Source organism: Centruroides sculpturatus, unplaced genomic scaffold (assembly GCF_000671375.1).
Source record: "Centruroides sculpturatus isolate CEXI.00-Female unplaced genomic scaffold, Cexi_2.0 scaffold50, whole genome shotgun sequence".
In the NCBI taxonomy this organism is placed as follows: Eukaryota; Metazoa; Arthropoda; class Arachnida; order Scorpiones; family Buthidae; genus Centruroides; species Centruroides sculpturatus.
Window position 1 is genome coordinate 1,261,638 of NW_019384891.1, and position 15,499 is coordinate 1,277,136.

Consider the following 15,499-nt stretch of genomic DNA (forward strand, 5'->3'; position numbering starts at 1 on the left):
GGACCTCACATAGATGGTTTAGTAACTCTTCTTTACCATCCCTGGGATCTGATCGTCGACCCACGTGTTTGCCGTGCGTGGTGTCCCGTATACCGGAAAGGGGGATCCTGGAAGTTAAAGGGCAACATAACGTTTCCAACACACTGCTTTGGCCTCTGCTTCGGATAAACGGGAGGCTCAAATCAGGCTTTGTATCAGTTAATCGGCTGGTCGTTGAGTCATTTGTGACCTCGGCTTGGAGTCAACCGATCGATGCAGATCGGGTGGACATGTCTGACAAGATGTGCTCTTCTTGACTGCATTGTGAGGGTATAGCTCCTGGAAAACCCTGGTGTGACGGTCTACGGGAGTCTCCCATGTGACGGCATTCCTTCGTTGGGCCCCATGGTGGGTGGGGTCACTAGGAGCTGAATTGTTTTGTCTAAATATGGATTTCAAAAATTAAAAATTAAATAGGGATAAATTACCTTCAGTAACAACCAACGTTTCCAGCACTGCAACCTATTTGATAGTTTACACGACTGGTGATAAACCACTGTCAAAATGCTCTCCATTTCTTATTCAAAAAATATTTGAATCAACTATTGGGCACTTGAAAAAGATACAAAAAATTGAGGTCGGGACCTGCTGGTAGAAACAGCCTCACCTCAACAAACAGTAAATCTATTGGCAACCAAAACACTTGGAGACATGGAACTTACTTTCACTTTACACGGAAGTCTAAATTCATCACGTGGGGTGATATCCGAGATTGATCTGACGTATGAAGACGAATCAGATATACAGATTGGTCTTTTGGATCAAGGAGTCATTGCCGTCCGACGCATCTCCATTCGTCAAGATGGCAAGTTGATACCAAGTAAACATCTTATTCTTACTTTCGGAAAGTCAACATTACCATCATTTATTACTGCAGGATATCTGCGCTGTCTGGTTCATTCGTACATTCCAAATCCGCTGCGTTGCTATAAATGCCAGCGATTTAGACATTCCCAAACATTATGTCGAGGCAAAAGTTTATGTGCACAGTGTGGAGTTGAAGGCCACCAGGGTACTGAGTGTACAACCACTCCATGCTGTGTCAACTGCAAAGAGGTCCATCCTGCTTACTCCTGAAAATGTCCTATGTGGCAAAGAGAGAAAGAGATTCAGCGGGTAAAGACGGTGAATAATATACTTTACCCAGAGGCACGACGCATGGTCACTTTAAATGCACCAGTGAAACAGAAGACATTTGCTGCTGTTCTGAAATCCACAAAGACATGTGGAGTTCAGACAGACATTTCTGTTTCACCAAATGAATCTCTAGCTCGCCATGAAAAATGTTTGCTAATACCATCTACCCAAACAGCAGAAAAGTAGAGCAAGAAGACCAAAACACCCCTACATAAAACGGGTAATGACTAGAAATATGGGGTTCTAAGAAGACTGCTAAGAACCTGCTCAACAGACAAAAATTAAAAACAGCCATCTCCAAATCTAAGAGATCAGAGGCTCAGTCTATGAGTGAGTTCTCTGACTTCTCTGATGAGGAGACTAATAAGGAGGTGACACCACCAACTTCACCTCCAAAAGGAAAATCAGCCGTAAAGCTGAAGAGGGATACCTTCACAAAGAATGCTGCCTCAAACATATAATGGATTATAAAATAATCCAATGGAACTGTCGTGGTTTCCGAAACAACTTGTCTGACATTAAACACTTGACATCATCTACCTCATCTCTCTGCGTGGCACTCCAGGAAACCCATCTGAAACCTGGAGAAAGAATTACTTTAAAAGGATTCAATCTATACCGCAAGGATGATGATAGTCACAATTGTGCCAGTGGCGGTGTGGCTATTTTGATTTCAAATCGCATTCCATTCTTACCGGTACAAATAACAACAGAGCTGCAAGCTGTGGCAGTCAAAATTTCAATTGGCGTAACTGTCACAGTCTGTTCTATATACTTGCCACCAGATGTCAGAGTCAATGAGGATGAATTGGATACACTAGTTGAACAGCTGCCAACTCCTTTCCTTTTACTCGGTGATTTCAATGGTCACAATCCAATGTGGGGCAGTCCCGACATTAACCGNGGCGTTAAAATGCTGTCCACATAACTGCGAGCCGTCATGTTGCCTTCAAGGACAACTAGAGGTGATCGTGTGTCATAACAAATCGCTCCCCACACTGTCACACCTTGTGTAATCGCTGTATGCCGCTCGACAACAGATGCCGGATCGGACCGCTGGCCAGCCCGCCTCCACACGCGTGTTTGGTGGTCATCAGCACTGAGACTGAATCGGGATTCATCGCTGAAGACCACACGCCTCCAGTCAGTCACACTCCAACTTGTCCGAGATCGGCAAAAATCCAATCGACACTGCCTATGATGTGGGGTCAGTGGTAAGCGTTTTAATGGACGTCAGCTCCTTATACCAGCATCGGCCAGTCGTCTCCTAATGGTTTCCCTTGATGCCACCGTATGCCTGGAAGGTGGTAAATGGCGTTGAATCGATGATAGCGACATTGTTGGTGCGGACGTTGCCGCTCTTCTGATTGCGCGATCCTCCCGCTCATTTGTGTTTCTGGGACGTCCTGACCCTCTGCGACGGTAAACTTTCCCTTCCGTCATCCACTGTTGCCAACACCGAGCAACTACCCATATCGCTCCGACAGAGGTGGCGGCCGATACGCCTGTTCGACCAACCGGCTTCTCTGAGGCCTACTATACGGCCCCTTTCAAACTCCGTCAACTGCTCGTACTGCCGCCTGTTACGTCTCAGAGGCATCTCTATTCACAATACCATCTATCCAAGTCGACAGATTCGTNAAAAACAATATTTAAACTTTCATTCCTCATATAATGAGGACTATAATGTGCCATTCACCAGCATAGAACTACATACAGCGATCTCTCGCTCGGGTAATAGTGCTGTAGGACCGGGTAAAATTCACTACAGCATTATTAAAAATCTGTCAAAAAATTCCCTTTGTAATCTTCTGTGTCTGTTTAACAGAATATGGACAGAACATATTTTTCCTGACTCTTGGAGGCTATCTATCGTTATTCCCATTCCCAAGCCTGGTAAAGACCACAAGAATCCCTCTAATTACAGACCAATCTCTTTGACAAGTTGTCTGTGTAAACTCTATGAGAGAATGGTAAACAGACGCCTGATGTTCCTCCTAGAGGAAAAGAACTATTTTTCACCACATCAGAGTGGATTCCGTAGGAACAGAAGTACCTCTGATAACTTAGTAAACCTTGAAACATCTATACGCGAAGCGTTTGTTCGACGACAGCACTTAGTGTCTGTGTTTTTTGATATAGAGAAGGCCTATGATCGCTGTTGGCGATACGGGATACTTTGTGATTTGTACAAATTCGGATTGCGGGGCAATTTGCCAATTTTTATAAAAAACTTTATACAGAATCGAAGATTCCATGTCAAGATGGGCAACACTTTATCTAGGCCTTTTATGCATGGTTGTTGCGTGAAAGTGAGAAGGCTAGATATAGTTCAATGATAGATAGTATAGTTTTATATCGTTATTGGCTAACATAGCCTAACTTAACATTTTCTGGCTTTTCCAGAGCCACTGAGAAAAAGAAAGTAGCAATGGTAAAACCACAGATGGCCAAGTCCAACAGAATTAGAATAGTTTTTGTAATTTGAGATGGGATACTGGGTTGTTGCACAAGGCAGCAAACCAGTGGGGTTCCTACTGGGAGGACTTTGAAGGGGTGCTTGACCCCATTTGGGAGTAAAAGTGTGAAGGAAACCCAGTAAACTTCACATGTCAAGCATGGCCAGAAATGACCAACAGAATTAAGCCAATGGGAGAGAAGCAATTAATAGGAATCCAAATATGGAGAGTGTTGGACTAGGCCACCATGGAGGATAAAGTTTAGCGACAAATTTTTAGATATAATTTTAGAAGTGGCCGAGAACTTGATTAATATTTGATACAAATTGAAGTGAAAAATTGAGAATCTGGTAGAGGAACTATAAAGGGTTCTTGCAGGGACGGATAGAGTAAGAAGTAACATGTAAAGGAAAATAAAAACGAAAGAGAGTGGTTGCCGGTCGAGGAGGTCCACTCGACCGAGGCATCAAACTCTGAAAAGCAGGTCGGGCGAAACCAGCGAACAACCTCACGCCTAATGACCGACCAGAGAGAAGGCGAAGAACCCGATTACCCGCATACTACAGCAGAAGGGGCGGTAGGCGACAGAGAGAAGGCGCCCTGTCGACAGAGAGGTTCAGAAAAAGCAGCGCAATTAACGAAGAGTTTTACGAAAAAAGAAGGGATGATTAATACTAGAATAATTTAAACAGTCGAAGGGAGGCGAGAAGAGGAGGGGGAGCCTGCCATCCACCAAGTGGGACTGGTCATATGGCTCAGACAAGTACTAACATAGAAGTGCCCTGATCGGGTAAGAGAAAATAGACTTTTACACTTAGGGAAGGGAGAAGACAGTCAGCAAACACCCACCAAAGTGGATGAAAACGAACCAGGCGGGTCAAGAAAAGTCTGAGACGATTGCCATGCTCTGCACCGGGGGACAGAGATGGCACAAACAAGGCGAGAGGCTCTCAGCCAAAGCGCCAAAGAGAACACAACCTTCTCGGAAGGAAGATAAGGATAGTAGCAAAGCAAAGTAGTATATAATAGACAGGATAGTAGGAAAAAGGGGGGAAAGAGAGCCAGGAAAATGCCGGCTCACTGGGGCTGTAGCTAGTAACCAGAGTATATTACGAAATAGAGAAGAGGCTTAATTTTTTAAAGCCCTAAGAAGAGACTAGCCGCCCCGAACAAACTGCTCAGTATCGTAGTTATAAAATTTGTTTATGTATGGTGCCAAGATTGAAGTAAAATCCTCTATGTACCTGCAAAGATACTTAAAACACTGTTAATTAGTGTAAATGGCTATAGTGATAATTCCTTACAGTATTCAATTGTGAGCGCAGCGCGGCGGACAATGCCACAGGCAGGAACACCAGAAGGACGACAAGAAGAACAGAATGCGACGTTAGGTTACGAAAGGAACCCATGACCAATCCTGCCCCATGACGATACCGCAGCCAGGTGCAGAAAAATGACACCGACGGTACCGGGGCTTAAACCCAATTAAGATAGTAAGGATTTGGTCATGGGACGAGGTATTACTCGATTTGGAGAGCGGGACAATAAGAAGAGTGGTTTGAGAAACGCCGAATCGTGAGGTCAAAGCCCCCGGAGAGGAAGAAGCAAAGTCGACTAGAGAATATTAGGTTAGGAGTGTATAACTGGGCATAGTAATGAAGGTGGAGAGTGTTGAATTTGAACTAATACTTGGATGGGAGGGATAAAATTTAGAGAGGCTTGAAAACCGACGAAACCGAGCCCAAGCCCGCGAGGGGTAAGAAGGGTACTGGAGAATTGTAAAGTAATTAACCATATGAGTGCGCGCCAGACTAAGGACGCTAAGTGTCTATAAGTGGTCGAGTTTGGGTAGAAGACTGAGGAGCCGAGGAAGGGAAGAATGTAGGTGTGAGTAAGTAAGAACAAAGTGGAGAAGGTTTGATAGTGATAAGTTGCGAGCAAATTCTAGTTGAGGAAAAGAGCAGTAATAAGTGTGGTTAAGGGGGCGCCGGGCAGCCAGCCCAAGAAACGCAAAGGGTAAGAAGGCAAGAGAGTGGCGAGAGATATTTATAATACGTTGTGTTTGAGAGCAAGAGCCAAAAGACAGAGTTATGCGTGTGCTGCTAAAGGGAAACGAGGCCCGGACAAAACAACGAAAGAAATTAAAATGGGCGGCGCGAGCAGTGAAAGGATATGCTGAGCACGGGAATTAAGAGAGGCAAGTAGTGAGATATTGAGTGTAATTGAGCGGGAAAAAATAGAACTAATGTCTAGTAAAATTGGGGAGTAAGGCCGAGACGCCGACTGAAGAAGCAAGTCTGCAACAAAAAAATAACTAGTTTCACGGCAAACGAAAAAGAAATTGTGAAAAAACGCGAAATTTCAATGGGGAAGATTTGGCTAGAAAAGAGAGACAAGCACCCGGCAGTGTGAAAGCACCACCGTGAGGGGGCACCAAGCGCCAAAGGTAAGTGCCAGCAAGAAACAACAAGGAGACCAGGTAAAGTGCTAAAACGGTGTCACAGCCAGGGAACGAAGAAGACCCGCGATATAAGCGCGATTTTATAAACCAAAAACCGAATACGCCCCACTCAGATAGCCAAAAATTCGAAGACGGGTAGAGGGCGCCATTACCGCGCGTCTGTGGACATATAAAATACCGTCCGAAGGGCGGGGGTGGCGGAGGGACTTTGAGTTGCAGGAGATAGGCTTAGCGATTTAGTGGTTTTTTGTAGTTTCAACGACTCGAATCTTTTGAGGAGGGACATGAACGGTCTCCAGATTCGCCACGATGGTATCTTTAATTTCTTTTTTAAGATTCCGGCTTGTATCTAAGGCATTGAAAGTCGCCTTGATGCATTCGTCGAACTCCTCGATTTTTTAATCTTAATAACACAGTTGTCCATCTTTATATGTGGAGGTCTAAGATATAAATTTTTGTGGCCAGATTTACTAAAGACGACCCCTACGGTTTTGTTAGGGTTGAATCTCATTTTATGTGCATCTCCCCACTTAAACACTTGTGCAAGCATACCATTGCCTCTATTCTCGAGGTCAGCCCTGGACCGGCCCCCCAGTAGGAGTAGATCATCATCAGCATAGGCAAAGTGAAAGTGCTGGCCAAAATTCTGACTTAGAAAGGCGTTAAATGTAATGTTCCAAAGCAGCTCTTTAATTGCTCTCTTGTAGTTGTGCTGGCTTTGTAGGTAGGCAGATTTATGTATCGTTCTGATGTTGTTATCTCGGCATCGTTGAAATCTTTTCCTAAGTAATCTAGACCCCTGCGNATTTATACTCGTACAATTTCAAAACTATTTTCTGTAATAATTTGTTTCTGACTTAACGGATATTATGATATTATTGACGACAAAAGTTTAAAATCATTGATTTCCTTACCTGTTCATTATTTTTGTTTGACGGAGTTGAATTATTTGGACCACGTGGCATGAAAAATTTTGTCAAGGTCCTGATAAGAATGTGAAGACAACTGAATGTATGAAATAAGACCGTTTACACGTGCAACTATCTATGTTGCTGACGTCGACGGACACACACCATTTGTATGTTGTGATTAAATAATTTAAATTTGCAAGTAGTGACACTAATTAGACTTTATTAAACTAATTTTTCTCATTTTTTCGTAAAGGCCTGAAATATTATTTTGTACCGTAAATGGTACTTGAAATATTTTAATGTACTGAAAATGTACTAAAAATCTAAACGTACTTTCAATTTACTGGAAAGGGCAAAATGTACCAGAAAAGTACAAATGTACTAGGAACGGCAACACTGTGTCGCGTTCCGGAAATCGCCAAAAAACCGAGCGGTTCGGAATGCCGTCTGATATCACACGCAGAGTGACATATGGGAAAAGAGGGCCAACGGAATTCTACCGAATACCGATTACTCTCTGTGTGTGTGTTTGTCGCGGGCAAAGGTTGGTCAGGCTTGACGGAATAACGACAGACGTAACACGCTCAGATCGGCGGTAATGTTTTCGGCCGGGCCGCTCGTCTCGTACGCTGTACAATTTCCGGCGCATGCGTCGGTCGGCAGGGCTTTATTTAGGATCGCGTAGGCCGGGTCCTGGCCTATCGGAAAACCCACGCATCGACATAATGCAAATGCAACTTTTCGTTGCGTGAACTTAAAAGCAGTCAGGTTGGGCGCACGATTGTGTCTCGTCGCCCGCTCCTCCTTCTTCTTCTTGACTGTTTAACGCGTTCCATTTTCGTCGCACCGGTTCACTCTCGTATGCTCGTAGGGGCCCTTAGCCGACCCGGTGTCCGTAGCTACGCGCCCCTTGATGTGGGTTCCTGTCCGTGGTGAGGGGACCTCCCAGAGATGGTTTAGTAACTTATCTTTACCATCTATGGGATCTGAACGCCCACCCACGTGTTTGCCGTGCGTGGTATCCCGTATGCCGGAAAGGGGGATCCTGGTAGTTGAGGGGCAACATAACGTCCCCAACACACTGCTTTGGCCCCTGCTTCGGATAAACGGGAGGCTCAAATCAGGCTCCGTTTGAGTCAATCGGCTGGTCATTGAGTCATTCTTGACCTCGGCTTGGAGTCAACTGATCGATGCAGNGATGGACCTGTTTTTCTCCACAAACCATGCTAGTCTATTAACCACTAATTTTTCCAGTACTTTACCCATGACAGGTAAGAGTGAGATAGGTCTAATGTCATTAGCAGACCCAGGTTTGGGTACTGGGATGACCCTGGCAGTCTTCCAGTCAGTGGGAAAAATTCCATGTAACAAACAGGTGTTATATAGATTAAGGAGGTGGTACGGCAGCATATTCCAAATGTTAAGTACAATATCCATAGTGATATTATCCGGGCCAGGGGCTTTGCCCCTGCCCACGTTGTTAACGATATAGTCCAATTCATCCATAGTAAAGGGAGTGATGTCTTCAGTGTTGTTAGGTTTAAAGATGTCATTTCTCAGTTGTTTTTGCTAGTGTGTATCCTCGTTGGGGTCATCATTTGGGCAGAATGCATCTAGTTTGACTTGTAAAGTATCTATTATAGATCTAGGATTATTGTTGTCAGAGACAAGAATTTGTGTCTGGCGTAGTTTGTTGCTGCACATACGGGTCAAAAAACCCCATGGGTTTTGTGATGTTTTGGTACAATACTCTCTCCAACCCTTTATCTTGTCCTCTTTAATTGCTCTCTTGTAGTTGTGCTGGCTTTGTAGGTAGGCAGATTTATGTATCGTTCTGATGTTGTTATCTCAGCATTGTTGAAATCTTTTCCTAAGTAATCTAGTTGTTTTCCTGAGATCATCCAACCGTTCTGTCCACCAGGGTACACTGCGTTTCTTGGATTGTTTGATGGGAATATAGGTTTCACAAGCAGTATTGATAATGTATATGTCGTGATCAATCTGTGATCTTGCATCATCAGGGTCATCAGAATAGTCTCTTGTCAAATTAGTTTCCAAAAATTTTTGTATTTCTTCCCGATTTGCACGTTTAACAGCGTATCTAGGTTTTTGAGTGTATGGAGAGTCATTCCTAAATTCACTACAGTCTATGTCAAAGGTAATATATGCGTGTTGGCTGTTGCTGTCGTCATCAAGTATTCTCTATTTTATGATTTTTTGATAAAGTCTTTCACTGCAGATAGCAAGGTCTATCCAACTTTCCCCTCTACTTGAGGAGAAAGTAGGAAGGGAGAGGGGGTTATTTATCACATGTAAATAGTTAGAGGCAACAAACTCCTCCAGCAAAATGCCACGGGTGTCCAGTTTATCGCCCCCCACATTGGGGAGTGTGCGTTATAGTCACCAGCTATAATGGTAGGGATGTCTCTGAAGGCATCGACGATTTTCTGTAATTTGTCAATATATCCTTGGGTGTCCTCTTCACCTGGAAAATACACGTTGATTAAAATGATTCTTTCGTTGTTTATCATGATCTCTGTAGTTACAGTGAACTCATCACAGTATGCGTCATGCTTCATAATACATAGACCAGTATTTGGGACTGAAGTAATTGCCCATGGATATTCATTCGTCCCTTTGATAACAGGACAGTACGTTGGGAGACAAGAAGGGGAATATCTACGACAATATGGCTCTTGCACCAGTATTAAATCATATTTGGTCATTTGATAACAGAGCAAGGAGGTGGCAGAAATGCTTCTATCCACGTTGATTTGCAGAATACTTATTTTATCGTTAATAGTTTGGTCCATAATCAATGGTAGCCATCATGTTGCTCTTGATGCGGGTATAAACTGGGCAAGTATAGTCTCTGGCATTGTGCTTGTGGTTGCTAATTTTCTGTCGGAGGCAATTGGAGCATTTTGGATCTTTTTCTCTGTTAGGACACTCTTTGTAAAGTTGTTTCTCTGAGCAGTGGCTGCAGACTGGATCTGGGTGGGTACAGTCTTTAGCTGAATGGTGATATTCAGAACATTTGTAACACTGCAGGACCGGACAGAAGTCCGCAATCCTGCAGCGAGACCATTCAATGTTTAACTTAGGTTGTTGAATTAAGGTTCTTCTCAGGTCTGGGGATACCTCTACCACCCAGTTGACAAAGGCCTGCCCTCGTTTGCCAGTGGTGAACTTTGCACGGAAGTGTTGTCCAAAATCATCTTCATTCATTGATTCGCAGATATTTCCATTTTGCTTGTAAATAAGTGGTCCCAGTTCTTCCTTGGTTATCTCTGTATTAACCGAATATATCACTATGTGGGGCCATCTTTTCTTGGGTCTCCTAGTTAGTAATTCCAGAATCGCCTCAGCAATGTTCTTCTCCAAGATAGTGGCCTCTCCTGTATTACTTAACTCAATAGCCACACCTCCTTCGGCTATTTTTCTTACTCTGTCCACACCAACCTTCATGATAGAAGGTTTCAGTCTATTCTGCATGGTCTTACGTACAGCCTCGCTTGTCATACTTTCTTTGTCTCTTCCATAGACTAGAATCACTTCGTTAGGTTTATTTTGCCTTGGTAGTGCACGTTTGATGTTCCCAGGTCCACCATTTTTTACCATTTCACTATAAAGTGGAGTGGCAGCCTTAATCTCTGTTTTGTTCCCAATCTCTTTCAACTTTTTAATAATTTCCTTGTGTGAGTTAATAACAGTATCCATTGTTGAGTCCGTATTTATGTCTTCTTTGGTAATCATCTGTGAGAGTATTTTCAATTGATCTGATATATTCATTAGCTGCCATGCTGGCCTCTGCTAGTGCAATTACCCTTGTAAACTGGTCCAAGATGTATTGGGTGTGGACACCAGTCCCAAGTTTTCCACCATGGTTATCTGAGATATACTCTCTCACTTCCTCTAAAATTTCATTAGCTTTCTTTAGGAATGTTTCCATTTTCAGCACCAAGCAAGATAAATTAGTTACCTAGTCCCTGTGTATAGGTTGTATTCCTAACCCCAAGCTGAAGGGTGTATGTAAAAGTGGGAACCTAAGCTCTGTCACAACTCTGCTCAGTAAGGTTAGCACCACTATATAGCATTCGTGGTGAGAAGGCTTCAAAACACCAGAGTTAACAGTCAATCTTCTTCTGTGAGTTCTGGTTGTCAGAGTTCAGGAGTTCTAGTGCAGAAAACACGTGTAAAGTATATAGTCTCAATGTCCCACATTCATTCATTCATTCATTGTTTATTTAACATCCCGTAGTACATACCCGGTTCCGCGTGATGTACTACCGGGTTACAGTTACAGTAAATTGTAAGTATTACAATGTAGGAGAGAGAATTATACAGTACGTAATGGTGATGAAGAGAATGTAAGATACAATAAAATACAAATTACAGTAGGAAGATATAAGGTTATGTGGTGGTACAGCAATATAATTCAAAGGCTTAGCTCTAACATAGAACATATAAAATATACAATGAGTGTGACAGATGAACGTACTGGAGAAGTCACATAGACCAAGTAGAGCCCGACAAGTGGAGGAAGAGTTGAACGTGCATTAGAAATAATGCGCGGAAGGTATATACAGATATGTACACGATAAAAGAATCAGAAGTTTCCAATTAAGAGCACAAGATTTTACTGGTGAAGAACATCCTAGGCAGTAGCCTGGAGTTCAGAAAACGGATTAGCTGATGGTGTTGGTATGAAACAGCTTATTTTGAGTCTTGGCAAGTCTCGTGAGGGCGATGTAAAGTTCCTTGTTCCTCAGAAGGTCAGAAGGCCTACATGGCCAGCTGATGTTAAGTTTGTTCAAGAGTAGGATGAGGTCCTAACGTTCACGCTCCAGGGTGGGGCAGTCAAAAAGGTAGTGAACTGTCCCATCATCCACGTTGCATGTAGGGCAGGTTGTAGAGATCCTGCCAGTGAACCTGGAGAGATATGTTGCAAACTTTCCGTGGTTGGCGATAAGTTGCGTGGCATAATAATTGGGGGTAAACCAGTCCAGGGCATGGAAGTGACGTAGATCAGGAATAAAGCTGTGTGTAATACTATTATTGTCCACAGTCTAGATGTTTTGCCACTGTGTTCAGGTATCCTCCTCGAGTAGGTGTCTGATGGTATGTTTGCTTACTTTGCGTAGGCGACTGGAAGAGTGCTGTCCTCGGTAGCCAACTTAGCCAGGGCGCCAGCTGTGCCCTGGTGGGCCCGAATCCAGGAGATGTTGATCTTGTTGTCTGAGTGATGAATCTGGTGTCTGATCTTGGTGGCAAGTGGATGGAGGTGAGTGCTGGTAATAATCTGTAGGGCTGACCGAGAGTCAGTGCAAATATGGACCAAGGAGGCATGACAGTTCTCGTTGGCCCAACATACAGCCTTTAGGATGGCTAGTAATTCCGCCTGAAAGACTGTACAAACAAAGCTTGTGCAGCCGAAAGCAGTGGTGCAGGGATTCAAGTTTATTGGAGTAGACAACGAAACTACACCCAACAGAGTTGTTGCAATTGGATCCATCTGTGAAGATTTCCAGAAGATTGGTTTGAGGGATGTGTATAGAGTTACTTCTGTTAAGTCCTGGGCACAGCGTGTGGCTGTAAGGATACGGTGTCTCTAGATCTTCAGGTTGGAGAGTACCAATGCTGGTGGTGATGCTCTCTCCATGCTGTAAGAGATGGATTTTCTGATGCTGTAACATGACAAGGTCGATGGGAGGCTTTTTTGTGATTGCTTGGAGGCTCCGGTTGGATGCAGTGCGGAAAGCCTTGGAGAGAGTTAGGAGGGCACGCCTCTGTGAGGAGATGAGCCTCCTCTTAGGATGAACTTTACATACGACAGAGCCCCAGGTGCACGTGATAATTGGTGTGTAGATATATTTGTAGACAATGTTCATTGCACCATATGAAAGCCCCCAGTTACTCTTGGCAACTTGAGCAAAGGCCTGGAGGATCAGCCCTGTCCGTCTAGTGATGTAGTTAACATGTTGATCCCACGAAAGGCGGAAGTCCAATGTGACACCTAGATATTTGATGGTCTTCTCGACCTTAATACTCTTATTGTTCATACTAATATGTGGTACATGCAGATAGAGATTCGGGTGGCCGGGCTTGTTGAATACAATGGCCCGGGTCTTATGTGGGTTGAAGTGAAGCTTGTGCTGTAGTCCCCAACGGTAGATATCGCTAAGAAGGGTGTTCCCAGATTGCTCGAGATCAGCTCTCGAGCGGCCGCCTAGTAGAACAAGGACAACGTCAGCATAAGCAACAATGTTGCAGTGGTTGAAGCAGTTGAGAAATGCATTGAAGGCTATATTCCACAGCAGGGGTCCGCAAACAGACCCCTGTGGGCACCCTCTGGTGATGGTCTTGCTGACGGAGTGTTGACCGTAATGAAGGGTGGCAGTCCTGTTTCTTAGATAGTCCTTAATGAGGTGCAGTATGTTGGTTGGGCAATTAATACTTTTTAATTGATTGATGATGTGTGGCCACCATGCACTGTCAAATGCCTTTGATATATCTAGGCTTATTCCGAGTACATATTTATTATCTTCCTGAAGAGATTTAACTTTGTTGACAGCGAAGTGTATGGCTTTCTCAGCCGATTTCTGTTGTCTAAACCCATATTGGGCCTCGTTGATGTGGTTATGGTGCTCTACATGCCAGGACAGCCTGCTGTAGATGAGATGTTCCAAGACTTTGCCCAAAGTAGAAAGGAGGGAGACAGGTCTAGCGTCATCCGGAGAAGTGGGCTTTGGGACCGGAACAATCCTGGCTACTTTCCATGCATCGGGGAACACTCCATGTTGAAGGCAGGCGTTGTAGATGGTAATAAGGGGATGGGGGATTATCTCCCAAAGTTTAATTGCAATTTCTGCAGAGATGTCATCAGGTCCTGGGGCTTTGCCTTTGCCTAACTTACTGAAAGCAAAGTTGATTTCATTTTCAGTAAATGGTGGCATGTTCTCAGAGCTGTAATTGTTGTTCATGTCCTCACGGAGTTGTTCTTGACTATCAGTGTCGCTCTCGCGGCAGTCGTCAGGGCAGAAGGCATGTAGCTGGTTGGTTAGAGTAAGAAGGATGTCTGCTGGAGTGTTGTCGTCATTGTTACTGGTGGCCATCAGAATTTTGGTCTGTCTGAGTTTCCCTGTGCACATTTTGGAAATGTAACCCCAGGGGTTCTTAGAGGCATTTGTACAGTAGGTCTTCCAGCTACGGAGTTCTGTATCTTTTATGGCCTGTTTGTAAATTTTCTGATGGTTTAAGTGAGCAGTTTTGTGTGCATTCCTGACTTGTTCGTCTCTGCACCTTTGGAAGATTTTACGTAGCTGATTGTTGGTAGTGCGTAGGTTAGTCAGTTCAGTGGACCACCAAGGGTTACTTCTTTTGCGAAGGTTCCGTTTGGGGATAAATGTATGGCAAGCTGCAGTGATGACAGTGATGTTGTGCTCAATTTGAGACTTGGCGACATAGGGGTCTTTGGAAAAATGGCTATGAAGATTAGTTTCAAGGTGCTCCTGCATGCCTCAATGTCCCACAGTTACCAGTTACCAGTTATTTTATTGTAATATGTCACCAGACATATCCCGGTGCCGTAATACATTACCGGGTAATATCAATTATATGAGTTATATACATAAGTATGGAATAAGTTTTTTGTACATATTTGTACATAAATGTGAAATAAATTTTTGTACATATATAAACAATTTATGCGTATACAAATAATAAACGCATGTACAGTGAAAAATAATTATATTGTGCACACTTACAAAAGTTATTCTATGTCTAGGNCCAACAAATTCTCTCATTATTTTTCCATTATTTTCATCCTTCATTTTACCTAACACCTTCTTATTAACTCTCGGTATACCATATTGATTATTCTCTGGATAATCGGATGTTTCCATTTCGACACTAAATTTTTATTATTGATAATTAATTTTTTTTAATTTGGTGCCTAATTGACCGAGCGCGAGTAATTTCTATTTGACAGAGCACGCGCGTGTCGACGGGCTATAGAGATTTTGAGGTGATGCGGGATCTCAATTTAGTGTCACCACGTAGATACTAATTTGTATATAGAGATTACAGATACATTTTTCACATTATCATGCATCATCAACATTCTACGCTGTGCTAAAGACATTTATAATGAAGCGTTAAATCTAAACGCATAGTGAATTGTTGACCTTTTTTTTAGGCGTAAGAATTTTTTATCGAGCTATTCGGTCTAGAGTCGCTAATATTGAAAAATTAATCGCGGGCAGCATAAATTCATCAGACGGGCCGTATGTTGGCCACCCCTGAGCTAAACTAAAACTAACCAAGGACCGTTAAGAAACGACCGGCCGTTACAAATACAGTAGAACCTCGATTATCCGCCCTAATTGGGGACTGGGGTTGGTCGGATAATTGAAAAGTCGGATAACCGAAAAGTATGAAAAAATCCATTATTAGTGTAGTATATTATTATATCCCATGTAATTAGTATATTA

General features: G+C 43.4%; 1 protein-coding gene across 1 annotated transcript; it reads left to right on the top strand.

Moving 5' to 3' along the window:
• The first annotated feature begins 690 nt into the window (after window positions 1–690).
• On the top strand, window positions 691–1,116 carry LOC111631271. Its single transcript, XM_023375489.1, has one exon. The coding sequence runs from the start codon at window positions 691–693 to the stop codon at window positions 1,114–1,116; it is 426 nt and encodes a 141-aa protein (XP_023231257.1).
• Window positions 1,117–15,499: the final 14,383 nt, after the last annotated feature.

Bases quoted from the DNA above. Each gene is read 5' to 3' on its own strand.
- LOC111631271 (XM_023375489.1), top strand. From the start codon at position 691: ATGGAACTTACTTTCACTTTACACGGAAGTCTAAATTCATCACGTGGG.